Source organism: Schistocerca gregaria, chromosome X, assembly GCF_023897955.1.
Source record: "Schistocerca gregaria isolate iqSchGreg1 chromosome X, iqSchGreg1.2, whole genome shotgun sequence".
NCBI lineage: Eukaryota > Metazoa > Arthropoda > Insecta > Orthoptera > Acrididae > Schistocerca > Schistocerca gregaria.
Window position 1 is genome coordinate 686,101,977 of NC_064931.1, and position 14,360 is coordinate 686,116,336.

The 14,360-nt window shown below is 40.6% G+C and overlaps 1 protein-coding gene across 1 annotated transcript in view; it reads right to left on the reverse strand.

Annotated features, from left to right (window-relative positions):
* Window positions 1-14,360, reverse strand: part of LOC126299514 (collagen alpha-1(XI) chain-like) — a 497,414-nt gene that overhangs the window by 41,476 nt on the left and 441,578 nt on the right. Inside the window, exons 25-26 of the mRNA XM_049991477.1 lie at window positions 4,364-4,587; window positions 3,380-3,576 (exon numbers count right to left, since the gene is read on the reverse strand). Coding sequence (XP_049847434.1) covers window positions 3,380-3,576; window positions 4,364-4,587 — 421 coding nt within the window. The remainder of the gene's footprint in view (window positions 1-3,379; window positions 3,577-4,363; window positions 4,588-14,360) is intronic.

Consider the following 14,360-nt stretch of genomic DNA (forward strand, 5'->3'; position numbering starts at 1 on the left):
GTATTGGAAGATTATCACCAATACAGCCATGCAAAGTCATATTAAAGAATATAAAATTTATAACAGTCCCCTCTGTGAATTTGTATGAAAAATTAATGTTTCTCTAGGTAAATTGTGTTCCTACAGTAAATAGAGAACTGCACAATTTCATGACAAGAGTCAAAGATGAATATCACATCTACAATACCCAATTAAAACTGGCTGATAAAGATCCTGCTAAAGCTGGGTGCTTATTATACAACAGATTACCATGAAGTTTAAAAAAATGTAAAAGTGCAACTGATCCTCAAAACAAAACTAAGAAGGTACTTCAAAACATGTTTGTACTGAGTTAAGGAATATTTTAAGGCTAGTACTAAAGAACTTGGAATAAACTATGGCAATAAAGTAGTGTCTTGAGAAATATGCTACATACACTGTGTCGGTGAGACGCACACATTCCATTTTTCATGTTTAACTGCATTCCAAGCATTGAAATTGAAATTGGGTCACTAATCTAGTAAATTACATTAATATTAAGGTTTTGTTTTTCTATGTTTATTATTTGCACATCATATCTATACTGAAGCACCAAACAAACTGGTATAGGCATGCATATTCAAATAGAGAGAAATGTAAACAAGCAGAATAGGGTTTTGTTGTCAGCAATGCCTATATAAGACAAAAAGTGTCTGTTGCAGCTGTCAGATCAGTTACTGCTGCTGAAATGACAGGTTATCAAGATTTAAGTGAGTTTGAATGTGATGTTACAGTCAGCACATGAGCGATGGGACACAGCAAGTCTGAGGTAGTGGTGAAGAGGGAATTTTCCCATATGACCACCTGACTAGTGTACCATGAATATCAGGAATCCAGTAAAACATCAAATCTCCGACACTACTGTTGACGGAAAAAGATTCTGCAAGAATGGGAACAAAAACCACTGAAGACAATTTTTCAGTGAGACAAAAGTGCATCCCTTCTGCAAAATGCTGCAGATTTCAATGCTGGGCCATCAATAAGTGTTAGTGTGAAAACCATTCAATGAAACATCATTGATATGGGCTTTCAGAGCCAAAGGCCCACTAATGTACCCTTGATAACAGCATGACACAAGGCTTTACACTTTGCCTGGGCCTGTCAACTCTGACATTGGACTGTTGGTGACTGAAAATACGTTGCCTGGCTGGACAAGTCTCATTTCTAATTGTATCAAGTGGATGGACATGTACAGGTATGGAGACAACCTCACGAATCCATGGACCCTGCATGTCAGCAGGGAATTGTTCAAGCTGGTGGAGGCTCTGTAATTGTGTGGGGCATGGGCAGTTGGAGTGATATGCGAGCCCTGATACATCTAGGTATGACTCTGACAGGTGACACATACGTAAGAATCCTGTCTGACCACCTGCATCCATTCACGTCTATTGTGCATTCTGACAGACTTGGGCAATTCTAGCCTGACAATGTGACACACCACACATCCAGAATTGCAACAGAGTGCTTCCAGGAACACTCTTCTGAGTTTAAACACATCCGCTAGCTACCATACTCTGCACACATGAACATTATTGAGCATATCTGGGATGCCTTGCAACATGATGTTCAGAAGAGATCTCCACCCCTTCATACACTTACAGATTTATGGACAGCCTTCAGGATTCATGGTATCTGTTCCTTCCAGCACTACTTCAAACATTAGTTGAGTCCATGATATGTCATGTTGTAGCACTTCTGCATGCTCGTAGGGGCCCTATTCGATATTAGGCAGTTGTACAGGTGTACCAATTTCTTTGGCTCTTCAGTGTACATCCGTATGTATAAATTAAATGATTTCTGAGGTTCATTTTATATCCAATTCTATTATATATTATTATTATTTAAAAACTTGTAAAATATAAGCAAAGTTACTGTGCATTACTGTAATCTTTGCAGAAATGTAAAAATATTTTAAATGTTCAAATTTCAATTTACCCCAGACCTTTAAATATACACTGGTATAGTTAATATTGCTCTGAACAGCAATCAAATGGTGAATGAAGAAACAAATAAATAAATAAAGTGTAAACTGTGTTACATCTTTTTGGGATACTGGTTGCCTTTTCCTCACAATTTCCTTCTTTGTTTTTTAACTGCTCTACCCATTAGCTCTATTTCCACCTGCATCTATACTTTGCAAACAACCATGAACTGCATGGCAGAGCATAAATCCCATAGTGCCAATTATTTGGGCTTCCTCACATTCCATTCATGTAGGGATTGTGGGAAGAAAGATTGCTTAAATGCCTCTGTGCATGCTTTAATTAGTCTAACCTTGTATTTCAGACCCCTATGAGAGTGATACATGGGAGATTGTAATACATTCCTAGTTTCATAACTTAAAGCTGGTTCTAGAAACTTGCTAAGTAGGTTTTCATGGAATAGTTGGTATAAGTCTTGAGGTGTCTGCCAGTTCAGTTCTTCACCATCTTTGTGACACTCTCCTGTCCGTCAACGAATCTGTGACCATTAACGCAGCCATTCTTTCCATCCATTCAGTATCTCCTGTAAGTCTAATTTGTTATGAGTGTTGCACACTTGAGCAAAATTCTAGGATGGGACACACAAGTATTTTGTATGCAGTCTCCTTTGTAGACTGGCTTTACCTATAACATAGCCTATGTGATTGTTCCATTTCATATCCCTGCAAACTGACACACTCGTGTATTTTTATCAGTTGACCAATTCTGACTGTGAGTCATTTATATTGTGGTCATAGGATACTACAATTTTTTCATTTTACGAAGTGCACAGTTTTGCATTTCTAATCACTCGAAGCAAGTTGCGAGTCTTTGCACCACTTTGAAATTTTATGAAGGTCTTACTGAATATCTGCATAGATTCTTTCAGACAGTATTTCATTATAAATAACTGCATTGTCTGCAGAAAGCTGAGATTACTATTAATATTGCCTGCAAAGTACTTAATATACAGCACGAACAGCAAGGGTTCCAACACACTTCCTTGGGGTACACCCAAAATTACTTCTACATATGCCAATGACTCTCCATCCACAATAAATTGCTGTGTGTTCCCTGCCAAAAATGTCCTTGATCTAGTCATAAATTTTGGCTCACACCACATACAGTCATACAATTGGGGTGATTGGCTTCTCTCTGAGCACATTATTAGATTTTTCGGAGCTTTGATTACGATATATTTTTCGTCTAAGAACTGGGACTAACATAAGCTACAATTTTTCCAAATGCAGCCCTTTTATTTATCTTTAATATTATTTGTGGATACCATTTCTAACAATCTCCTGCTTTATTATTTTGTTTATCATAGCAAAAAATGTTAACTAGATCCTACTTTTGCAGCATATCCGAAGCGACTGTGAGGATGACATTGATCTACTTACCATCCTTAAACTGAGGATGCCCATAGAAGAGATCCTTGCAAGTTCGTACTGGGTTTTCACGTGTACCAACAGGCTTTCTTATGCGATCCAGGTCTTGTCTCATTGTATATATTGAGCTATACATGTCCAAGAACTTCCCGCCTAGGTCTTCCTTTGGCTCAGCAGTCATTTCTTCCAAAACCATGTCTGCTAAATCCCTAAAAACATTTGAGAGTACCGGTATAGCTAACGATGAATTGACATGAAAACATATCTTGAGATCATGAATTGAACTGATCAGGTAACAACATGTTATAAAAAGTTGAAATTCCTACCATTTTATGCTCTTTCTAGTGCAAAGTATTTATTAAATATCTGTCGATTAATGAAGCAAATGAAAAATATTTACAACATTTTATTGTTTAATTAAGAAGAGTAGTGTGTCAAAGTAGCCTACAAATTATTACAATGTATCATGGCATGAGTGATAAATAGTGTCTCGGGCTATGTAATACATGAAATGCAGTCAATGCATTTACAAGGATAGAGGGAATGAAGGAAGATAAAAGTTTACAACATCACTGACTGTTGGAGAAGAGTGAGATAAGATAGCAGCTGTGATCTGTTTAAGGAACTATACCAGCATTCATCTCTATCCATTCTGGGAAACTGTAGGTAACATAAACCAGAATGTCTGTATAGGGATTTGAACACCACACCTTTCAGATGTTTCTCCCAAAACTGAACCAATATCACACCTCAATCAGTTTCTTGTCAATTGTCATCACACACGTAGCAATCTGTGTGACATAAAAATTGACATAGAGGACCAGCACTTTTATGTGAAAACAGGAGTGACTCTTATGCTCTGTATGCTTTAATCAACCACTTCACTTTATCATGACTTCATGTTCATTTTGTTACATTATTATGTATATAGTTAGCATGTGATGTTAATAAAAAATTCCTTTACACTGATGCAAGTAAGTGATACTGATGACATACTTAAGTGCTCTCTTTTCCCTGCCAGCTTCTCGGTGGAACAGTAGCTCTGGAGGTAAGAGTGGCAGTTCCCCTGGAGGCCCTGGGGGCCCGGGGGGTCCTGCTGGACCTGGCTCTCCCTTCATTCCTGCTACTCCTTCAGATCCTTTTGGACCTGGAGGGCCTTCCATTCCTGGCAGTCCTTGAGGTCCATCACTCCCTTTCTGACCAGCAGGACCTGAGGGACCCTGAAAGAAAGATAATTAAATGGTATTATATGTAAAATAACTAGAACAAAAACAGGCATATAAAATGCTTATTAAACTGGTACACATTTGTTATGCTTTTTGGATGCTCTTTATAGCATTAATATGTTTCAACTAGCATCAAAAGGAATGCAGGTTACAGAAAGATTTAAAAGAATATGTATCAATACAGACCTGCTTTATGCACAACACAACATACTTTCAACAACAATAGACAGAGCTTGTGCAAGAGCAAAGATTGAGGAATAAACTTGTTAGTTACTTCCTTAGTTAGTTATATTCATTTTCTTTCTATCATAATTGCAAGCTCTCTCTGTGATGTAGACTGAGTCAGTTTTCCAACTGCAGTAGGCTACACTATCTCAGTGAAAAATATGACTACATGCTGACCATTTACAAGATTTTTTGATTGGTTAATATGTACATAAGCATGCTATTTCATTTGAGAGGATAGAGTTTTTCATAATTAATACACAAAAATCAGTTGCTAATAAACAGCAACAAAAATTTTACTCTAACTCTTCTCCTAAAACTGTGAATTACAGAACCATAAAAGTTTTACACTTGCAGCATGACAAGCAAGAAATACAAATATTCATGAGTTACACACTTTATTGGCTTAGCAAAGATGTATGTCATTTGAGATTCAATTGATAAAAAAATATGCACAATGTGCAATTTACGTTCTATGTAGAAACATGCATCAATATGCTTTGAGATTTTCTTAAACTCAGTTCCTGCCCAACCACAGTTAGTTTGCTTTACCCACTCCAGGAATGTGTACAGTTTTCAGTAGTGCATTTATCCTGAATAAACATGCTAGCCGTAGAGTTACTTAACAGCTTAACTTAGACAATTTTAGCAAGTAATGACACACAGGTGTGTCATCTTATGACTACTCCACTGCCGTACATATACAAAGACATGTGCTTGGCTCACTGCAACAGTTTGCATCAATAAATGCCTACAGTTCACCTGAAAGTTCAGCAGCTAGATACCTAAGTTCAAGTGACAATGTAACATTGCAACATGCTGAAGTATGCTCAGCCACTGACCAGTGCCTACTGTCTAGGTTTCCCCGAATTTGTGACACACAGTATACAGTGAAACAAATGTGTGAGTGTTACATGACTATCATATAGACCAGTGGTTCCCAACAGGTGGTATGCGGACCCCCAGGGGTCCACGAGCTTTGCCAGAGGGGTCCACAAGATGCTATTAGAACAAAAAATTTATTTCGTATGATAACAGATTTTTTGTTTTGGCTGCTTGCTGCATGGGAAGAGCATTTATCCTGAATAAACATGCTAGCCGTAGAGTTACTTAACAGCTTAACTTAGACAATTTTAGCGAGTAATGACACACAGGTGTGTCATCTTATGACTACTCCACTGCCGTACATATACAAAGACATGTGCTTGGCTCACTGCAACAGTTTGCATCAATAAATGCCTACAGTTCACCTGAAAGTTCAGCAGCTAGATACCTAAGTTCAAGTGACAATGTAACATTGCAACATGCTGAAGTATGCTCAGCCACTGACCAGTGGCTACTGTCTAGGTTTCCCCGAATTTGTGACACACAGTATACAGTGAAACAAATGTGTGAGTGTTACATGACTATCATATAGACCAGTGGTTCCCAACAGGTGGTATGCGGACCCCCAGGGATTCACAAGCTTTGCCAGAGGGGTCCACAAGATGCTATTAGAACAAAAAATTTATTTCGTATGATAACAGATTTTTTGTTTTGGCTGCTTGCTGCATGGGAAGAGCTTTAGCTAACACTAACTTCTGTGTCTACCGTCTTCCTAGAGCCAACTGACACTAGCACACTCTAGCGCACAACTAGAATTAGATAGAGGCAAATAGTTCTGCTGTATGCTGTTGGACTGTGCACGCTGCCTCTCTGCAGCTGATTTTTCAATAATGAATATGTCAATGTTTTTCTAAGTACCAGAAATACAAAACGTATAAAAAGACTCTTAATTAGGCTTCTTTTAGGTACTTGATACTGTGATATGACAAGGTACCAATCATGCTCTATGAGGGGGTCCTCGAGAAAAGTTTTTTGGAACCCCGGATATAGACCAAGCATCCCACTGCTTTTCCTTGGAGAGATGGAGTTACTAATTCTTCCACCTATACATGTGCCTCAGTTGGTGATGAGACAGTATTTGCTTTTGCTGTACGAATCAAGGAATCCATGTAAGCCTTTTGACTGATGAAAATCAAACCTTGCTCATTATGTTCGCTTAGTAAATAAATTAAAAAAATTCAACAATTGCATCACTTATCTTCTACATCTACATCTACAGTTTCATACATACTCTACAAACCACCATACAAAGAGTAGCAAGGGGTACCTTGTACAGCTACTGTTCATTTCCTTTCGTGTTTCATTTACAACAACTGTCTCTATGCTTCTGTATGTACATTAATTACTCTTATCATCATAGTCTTTATGCAAAATGTACATTGTGGACAGCAGAATGGTTCTGCAGTGAGCTTCCAATGCCAGATATCTAAACTTTGCCAACAGCAGTCTGTGAAAAGATTGTCATCTTGCCTCCAAGGATTATCACTCAACTTCATGAAGCATCTCCATGTGTTGATCGAACTTACCAGTAAAAAATCCAGCAGTGCACTTCTGAACTGCTTTGATGTCTTCCTTTAATCCAACCTGGTGGGGATCCTAAACACTCAAGCATTACTCAAGAAGGCATTTGCACTAGTGTTCTACACACTGTCTCCTTTACAGAGTCTTCCAATAAACTGAAATCAATCATTTACCTACCCTGCTACTTCTTTACATGCTTACTCCAATTCAAATTGCATTACACTGTTACACCTACATATTTAAATGATGTGGCTGCTCAAGCAGTGCACCACCAATGCTTTATTCCAATATTACAGAATTGTTTTTCTTACTCATCTACATTAACTTACGATTATCTGCATTTAGAGCTAGCTGCCATTCAACACACCAACTAAAAATTTTGTCACATCATCTTGTATCCTTTTACAGTCTCTCAACAATAATACTTTCCAACATACACAGCATCATCCACAAAGAGCCATACATTGCTGCTCATCCTGTCTGTCAGATCATTTATATACTGGGAGAAAAAGAGCAGACCTATCACACTTCCCTTGGGCACTCCTGATGATACCCTCATCTGAAACACTTGCCATTGGTGTCTTCAAGCCACTCACATGCCTGGGAATGCATTCTGTAAGCGATGCCTTCATTAACAGTGTGTAGCACTGCACCATGTCAAATGCTTTCCAGAAATATAGAAATATATAATCTGTGCATTGCCCTTCATCTATAGTTTGCAGGATATCGCGTGAAAAGAAAGGCAAGCTGAATTTTCCACGAGCGATGGTTTCTGAATCCATGGTGATTTGTAGACAGAAGCTCTTCCATCTCAAGGAAATTTATATTTCTGAATTGAGAATACGTTTAAGAATTCTGCAGAAAACTATCATTAATGTTGTTGTTGTTGTTGTTGTTGTTGTCTTCAGTCCTGAGACTCGTTTGATGCAGCTCTCCATGCTACTCTATCCTGTGCAAGCTTTTTCATCTCTCAGTACTCACTGCAACCTACATCTTTCTGAATCTGCTTAGTGTATTCATCTCACGGTCTCCCTCTACAATTTTTACCCTCCGCGCTGCCCTCCAATGCCAAATTTGTGATCTCTTGATGCCTCAGAACATGTCCTTCCAACTGGTCCCTTCTTCTTGTCAAGTTGTGCCACAAACTCCTCTTCTCCCCAATTCTATTCAATACCTCCTCATTAGTTATGTGATCTACCCATCTAATCTTCAGCATTCTACTGTAGCATCACATTTTGAAAGCTTCTATTCTCTTCTTGTCCAAACTATTTATCGTCCATGTTTCACTTCCATGCATGGCTACACTCCATACAAATACTTTCAGAAACGACTTCCTGACACTTTAATCTATACTCGATGTTAACAAATTTCTCTTCTTTAGAAACGCTTTCCTTGCCATTGCCAGTCTACATTTTATATCCTCTCCACTTCGACCATCATCAGTTATTTTGCTCCCCAAATAGCAAAACTCCTTTACTACTTTAAGTGTCTCATTTCCTAATCTAATTCCCTCAGCATCACCTGACTTTATTCAAACTACATTCCATTATCCTCGTTTTGCTTTTGTTGATGTTCATCTTATATCCTCCTTTCAAGACAGTGTCCATTCCATTCAAATGCTCTTCCAAGTCCTTTGCTGTCTCTGACAGAATTAGAATGTCATCAGCGAAACTCAACGTTTTTATTTCTTCTCCACGGACTTTAATACCTACTCTGAATTTTTCTTTTGTTTCCTTTACTGCTTGCTCAATATACAGATTGAATAACATCAGAGACAGGCTACAACCCTGTCTCACTCCCTTCCCAACCACTGCTTCCCTATCATGCCCATCGACTCTTATAACTGCCATCTGGTTTCTGTACAAATTGTAAATAGCCTTTCGCTCCCTGTATTTTACCCTTGCTACCTTTAGAATTTGAAAGAGAGTATTCCAGTCAACATTGTAAAAAGCTTTCTCTAAGTCTACAAATGCTAGAAATTTAGGTTTACCTTTCCATAATCTATTTTCTAAGATAAGTCGTAGGTTCAGTATTGCCTCACATGTTCCAAAATTTCTGTGAAATCCAAACTGATCTTCTCGGAGGTGAGCTTCTACCAGTTTTTCCATTTGTCTGTAAAGAATTCGCTTTAGTATTTTGCAGCTGTGACTTATTAAACTGATAGTTCGGTAATTTTCACATCTGTCAACACCTGCTTTCTTTGGGATAGGAATTATTACATTCTTCTTGAAGTCTGAGGGTATTTCGCCTGTCTCATACATCTTGCTCACGAGATGGTAGAGTTTTGTCAGGGCTGGCTCTCCCAAGGCCGTCAGTAGTTCCAATGGAATGTTGTCTACTCCCAGGGCCTTGTTTCGACTCAGGTCTTTCAGTGCTCTGTCAAACTCTTCACGCAATATCGTATCTCCCATTTCGTCTTCATCTACATCCTCTTCCATTTCCACAATATTGTCCTCAAGTACATCACCCTTGTATAGACCCTCTACATACTCCTTTCACCTTTCTGCTTTCCCTTCTTTGCTTAGAACTGGGTTTCCATCTGAGCTCTTGATATTCATTCAAGTGGTTCTCTTATCTCCAAAGGTCTCTTTGATTTTCCTGTAGGCAGTATCTATCTTACCCCTAGTGAGATAAGCCTCTACATCCTTACATTTGTCCTCTAGGCACCACTGCTTAGCCATTTTGCACTTCCTGTCGATCTCATTTTTGAGACGTTTGTATTCCTTTTTGCCTGCTTCATTTACTGCATTGTTATACTTTCTCCTTTAATCAATTAAATTCAATATTTCTTCTGTTACCCAAGGATTTCTACTAGCCCTCGTCTTTTTACCTACTTGATCCTCTCCTGCCTTCACTACTTCATCCCTCAGAACTACCCAGTCTGCTTCTACTGTGTTTCTTTCCCCATTCCTGTCAATTGTTCCCTTATGCTCTCCCTGAAACTCTGTACAACCTCTGGTTTAGTCAGTTTATCCAGGTCCCGTCTCCTTAAATACCCACATTTTTGTATTTTCTTCAGTTTTAATTTACAGTTCATAACCAATAGATTGTGGTCAGAGTCCACATCTGCCACTGGAAATGTCTTACAATTTAAAACCTGGTTCCTAAATCTCTGTATTACCTTTATATAATCTATCTTCTAGTATCTCCAGGATTCTTGCGTGTATACAGTCTTCTTTTATGATTCTTGAATCAAGTGTTAGTTATGATTAAGTTATGCTCTGTTCAAAATTCTACCAGACAGCTTCCTCTTTCACTTCTCTCTCTCCTCCCCCCCCCCCCCCCCCCCCAATCCATATTCACCCACTATGTTTCCTTCTGTCCATTTTCCTACTCTCGAATTCCAGTCACCCCTGACTATTAAATTTTCGTCTCCCTTCACTACCTGAATAATTTCTTTTATCTCATCATACATTTCATCAGTTTCTTCATCATCTGCAGAGCTAGTTGGCATATAAACTTGTACTACTTTAGTAGGCATGGGCTTTGTGTCTATCTCGGCCACAATAATGTGTTCACTATGCTGTTGGTAGTAGGTTACTCGCACTCCTATTTTTTTTATTCATTATTAAACCTACTCCTGTATTACCCCTATTTGATTTTGTATTTATAACCCTGTATTCACCTGACCAAAAGTCTTGTTCCTCCCGCCACCGAACTTCACTAATTCCCACTATATCTAACTGTAACCTATCCATTTCCCTTTTTAAATGTTCTAACCTACCTGCCTGATTAAGGGATCTGACATTCCATGCTCCGACCCATAGAACGCCAGTTTTCTTTCTCCTGATAATGACGTCCTCTTGAGTAGTCTCCGCCCGGAGATCCAAATGGAGGACTATTTTACCTTTGGAATATTTTACCCAAGAGGATGCCATCATCATTTAACCATACAGTAAACCTGTATGCCCTCGGGAAAAATTACGGCTGTAGTTTCCCCTTGCTATCAGCCGTTCACCGTACCAGCACAGCAAGGCCATTTTGATTAGTGTTGCAAGGCCAGATCAGTCAATCATCCAGACTGTTGCCCCTGCAACTTCTGAAAAGGCTGCTGCCACTCTTCAGGAACCACACATTTGTATGGCCTCTCAACAGATACCCCTCCGTTGTGGTTGCACCTACGGTACGGCCATCTGTATCGCTGAGGCCTGCAAGCCTCCCCACCAATGGCAAGGTCCATGTTTCATGGGGGTAGGATCATTAATGATATTGGTCTATAATTTTGTGGGTCTTTCCTTTTACACTTATTATGTACAGAAGCAACATACACTTTTTTTCCAGTCACATGGTACTTTGTGCTGGGTGAGAGATTTGCGATAAATGCAAGCTAAGTAAGGGGCCAACACCATAGAGTGCTCTCTCTAAAATCAAATTGGGATTCCATCTTGACCTGGCAAATTATTCATTTTCAACTTTTTCAGCTGCTTTTCAGGTGGGACACTTGTTCTGAAATGTACATGTATTACAAAAATTAAATTTCTAGACAATGTATGGGAAATTGTTCATAATATTCACAGGGGAAAAAGTTGTACCTTGGGACACTTTCAGGCTTTTTCCTGTAGAAGTTTAATAAAAGATTTTCTTACTCCATTTTTAAATGATGACATTCACTTTTTATGTGCTGCAGTTATTTTCTAAATTTACAAAAATTATTCTAGAAAATTAAGGTTTTTCTAAATGCAAAAACATGCTCCAAAGCACAACGTGGTCATTTACCTAGGAACAAATATTCTATTGAAATCTAAAAGCATTGCAAGTGAGAAAATCTTGTCATCTATCTGTTAAATTATTACCCTTACTATTCACCAATAATCAGTAAGTGAAATCAAATTAAGCAGAAGTAATATCAGAAAATAGTTTAAAATTGAAGCTATTGTAAATTAACATTAGTTTCCATTTTTAAGACACAAAAATCTGTTAATAAATTAATGAAACTCAGTTAACTGGCAAATATCCTAAGCTCCATGGTAAAATACTCTCTGTTCCTAAGTATAAGATGACACATGACTGACGAATTATGGCTTTACTTTCCCCACATTATGCACTGAAGTGCCAAAGAAACTGGTACACCTGCCTAATATGATGTAGGACCCCCGCAAGCTAGCAGAAGTGTCACAACATGACTTGGCATGGACTTGACTAATGTATGAAGTAGTGTTGGATGGAATTGACACCATGAATCCTGCAGGGCTGTCCACAAATCCGTAAAAGTACGAGGGGGTGGAGCTCTCTTCCCAGAGATATTCAATAATGTTCATGTCAGGGGAGTTTGGTGGCCAGCAGAAGCGTTTAAACTCAGAAGAGTGTTCCTGGAGCTAGTCTGTAGCAGTTTGAGATATGAATAGTGTCACATTGTCCTGCTGGAATTTCCCAAGTCCATTGGAATGGACAATGGACATGAATGGATGCAGGTGACCAGACAGGTTGCTTACATACACTCCTGGAAATGGAAAAAAGAACACATTGACGCCGGTGTGTCAGACCCACCATACTTGGTCCGCACACTGCGAGAGGGCTGTACAAGCAATGATCACATGCACGGCACAGCGGACACACCAGGAACCGCGGCGTTGGCCGTCAAATGGCGCTAGCTGCGCAGCATTTGTGCACAGCCGCCGTCAGTGTCAGCCAGTTTACCGTGGCATACGGAGCTCCATCGCAGTCTTTAACACTGGTAGCATGCCGCGACAGCGTGGACGTGAACCGTATGTGCAGTTGACGGACTTTGAGCGAGGGCGTATAGTGGGCATGCGGGAGGCCGGGTGGACGTACCGCCGAATTGCAAAACACGTGGGGCGTGAGGTCTCCACAGTACATCGATGTTGTCGCCAGTGGTCGGCGGATGGTACACGTGCCCGTCGACCTGGGACCGGACTGCAGCGACGCACGGATGCAAGCCAAGACCGTAGGATCCTACGCACTGCCATAGGGGACCGCACCGCCACTTCCCAGCAAATTAGGGACACTGTTGCTCCTGGGGTATCGGCGACGACCATTCGCAACTGTCTCCATGAAGCTGGGCTACAGTCCCGCACACCGTTAGGCCGTCTTCCGCTCACGCCCCAACATCGTGCAGCCCGCCTCCAGTGATTTTGCGACAGGCGTGAATGGAGGGACGAATGGAGATGTGTCGTCTTCAGCGATGAGAGTCGCTTCCGCCTTGGTGCCAATGATGGTCGTATGCATGTTTGGCGCCGTGCAGGTGAGCGCCACAATCAGGACTGCATACGACCGAGGCACACAGGGCCAACACCCGGTATCATGGTGTGGGGAGCGATCTCCTACACTGGCCGTACACCTCTGGTGATCGTCGAGGGGACACTGAATAGTGCACGGTACATCCAAACCGTCATCGAACCCATCGTTCTACCATTCCTAGACCGGCAAGGAAACTTGCTGTTCCAACAGGACAATGCACGTCCGCATGTATCCCGTGCCACCCAACGTGCTCTAGAAGGTGTAAGTCAACTACCCTGGCCAGCAAGACCTCCGGATCTGTCCCCCATTGAGCACGTTTGGGACTGGATGAAGCATCGTCTCACGTGGTCTGCACGTCCAGCACGAACGCTGGTCCAACTGAGGCGCCAGGTGGAAATGGCATGGCAAGCCGTTCCACAGGACTACATCCAGCATCCCTACGATCGTCTCCATGGGAGAATAGCAGCCTGCATTGCTGCGAAAGGTGGATATACACTGTACTAGTGCCGACATTGTGCATGCTCTGTTGCCTGTGTCTATGTGCCTGTGGTTCTGTCACTGTGATCATGTGATGTATCTGACTCCAGGAATGTATCAATAAAGTTTCCCCTTCCTGGGACAATGAATTCACGGTGTTCTTATTTCAATTTCCAGGAGTGTATGTGTCACTTGTCAGAGTCATATCTAGAAGTCTCAAGGGTCCCATACCACTCCAAATGAACACCTCCATACCATTACAGAGCCCCAACTAGCCTGAACAGTACCCTGCTGACATGCAGCGTCCATCGATTCATGAGGCTGTCTCCAAACTTGTACACATCCCTCCACTCACTGCAATTAGAAATGAGCCTTGTTTGACCATGTAATATATTTCCAGTCATCAACAGTCCAATGCCGGTGTTGAGGGGCCAGGTGAGGCATAAAGCTTTGTGTCGTGC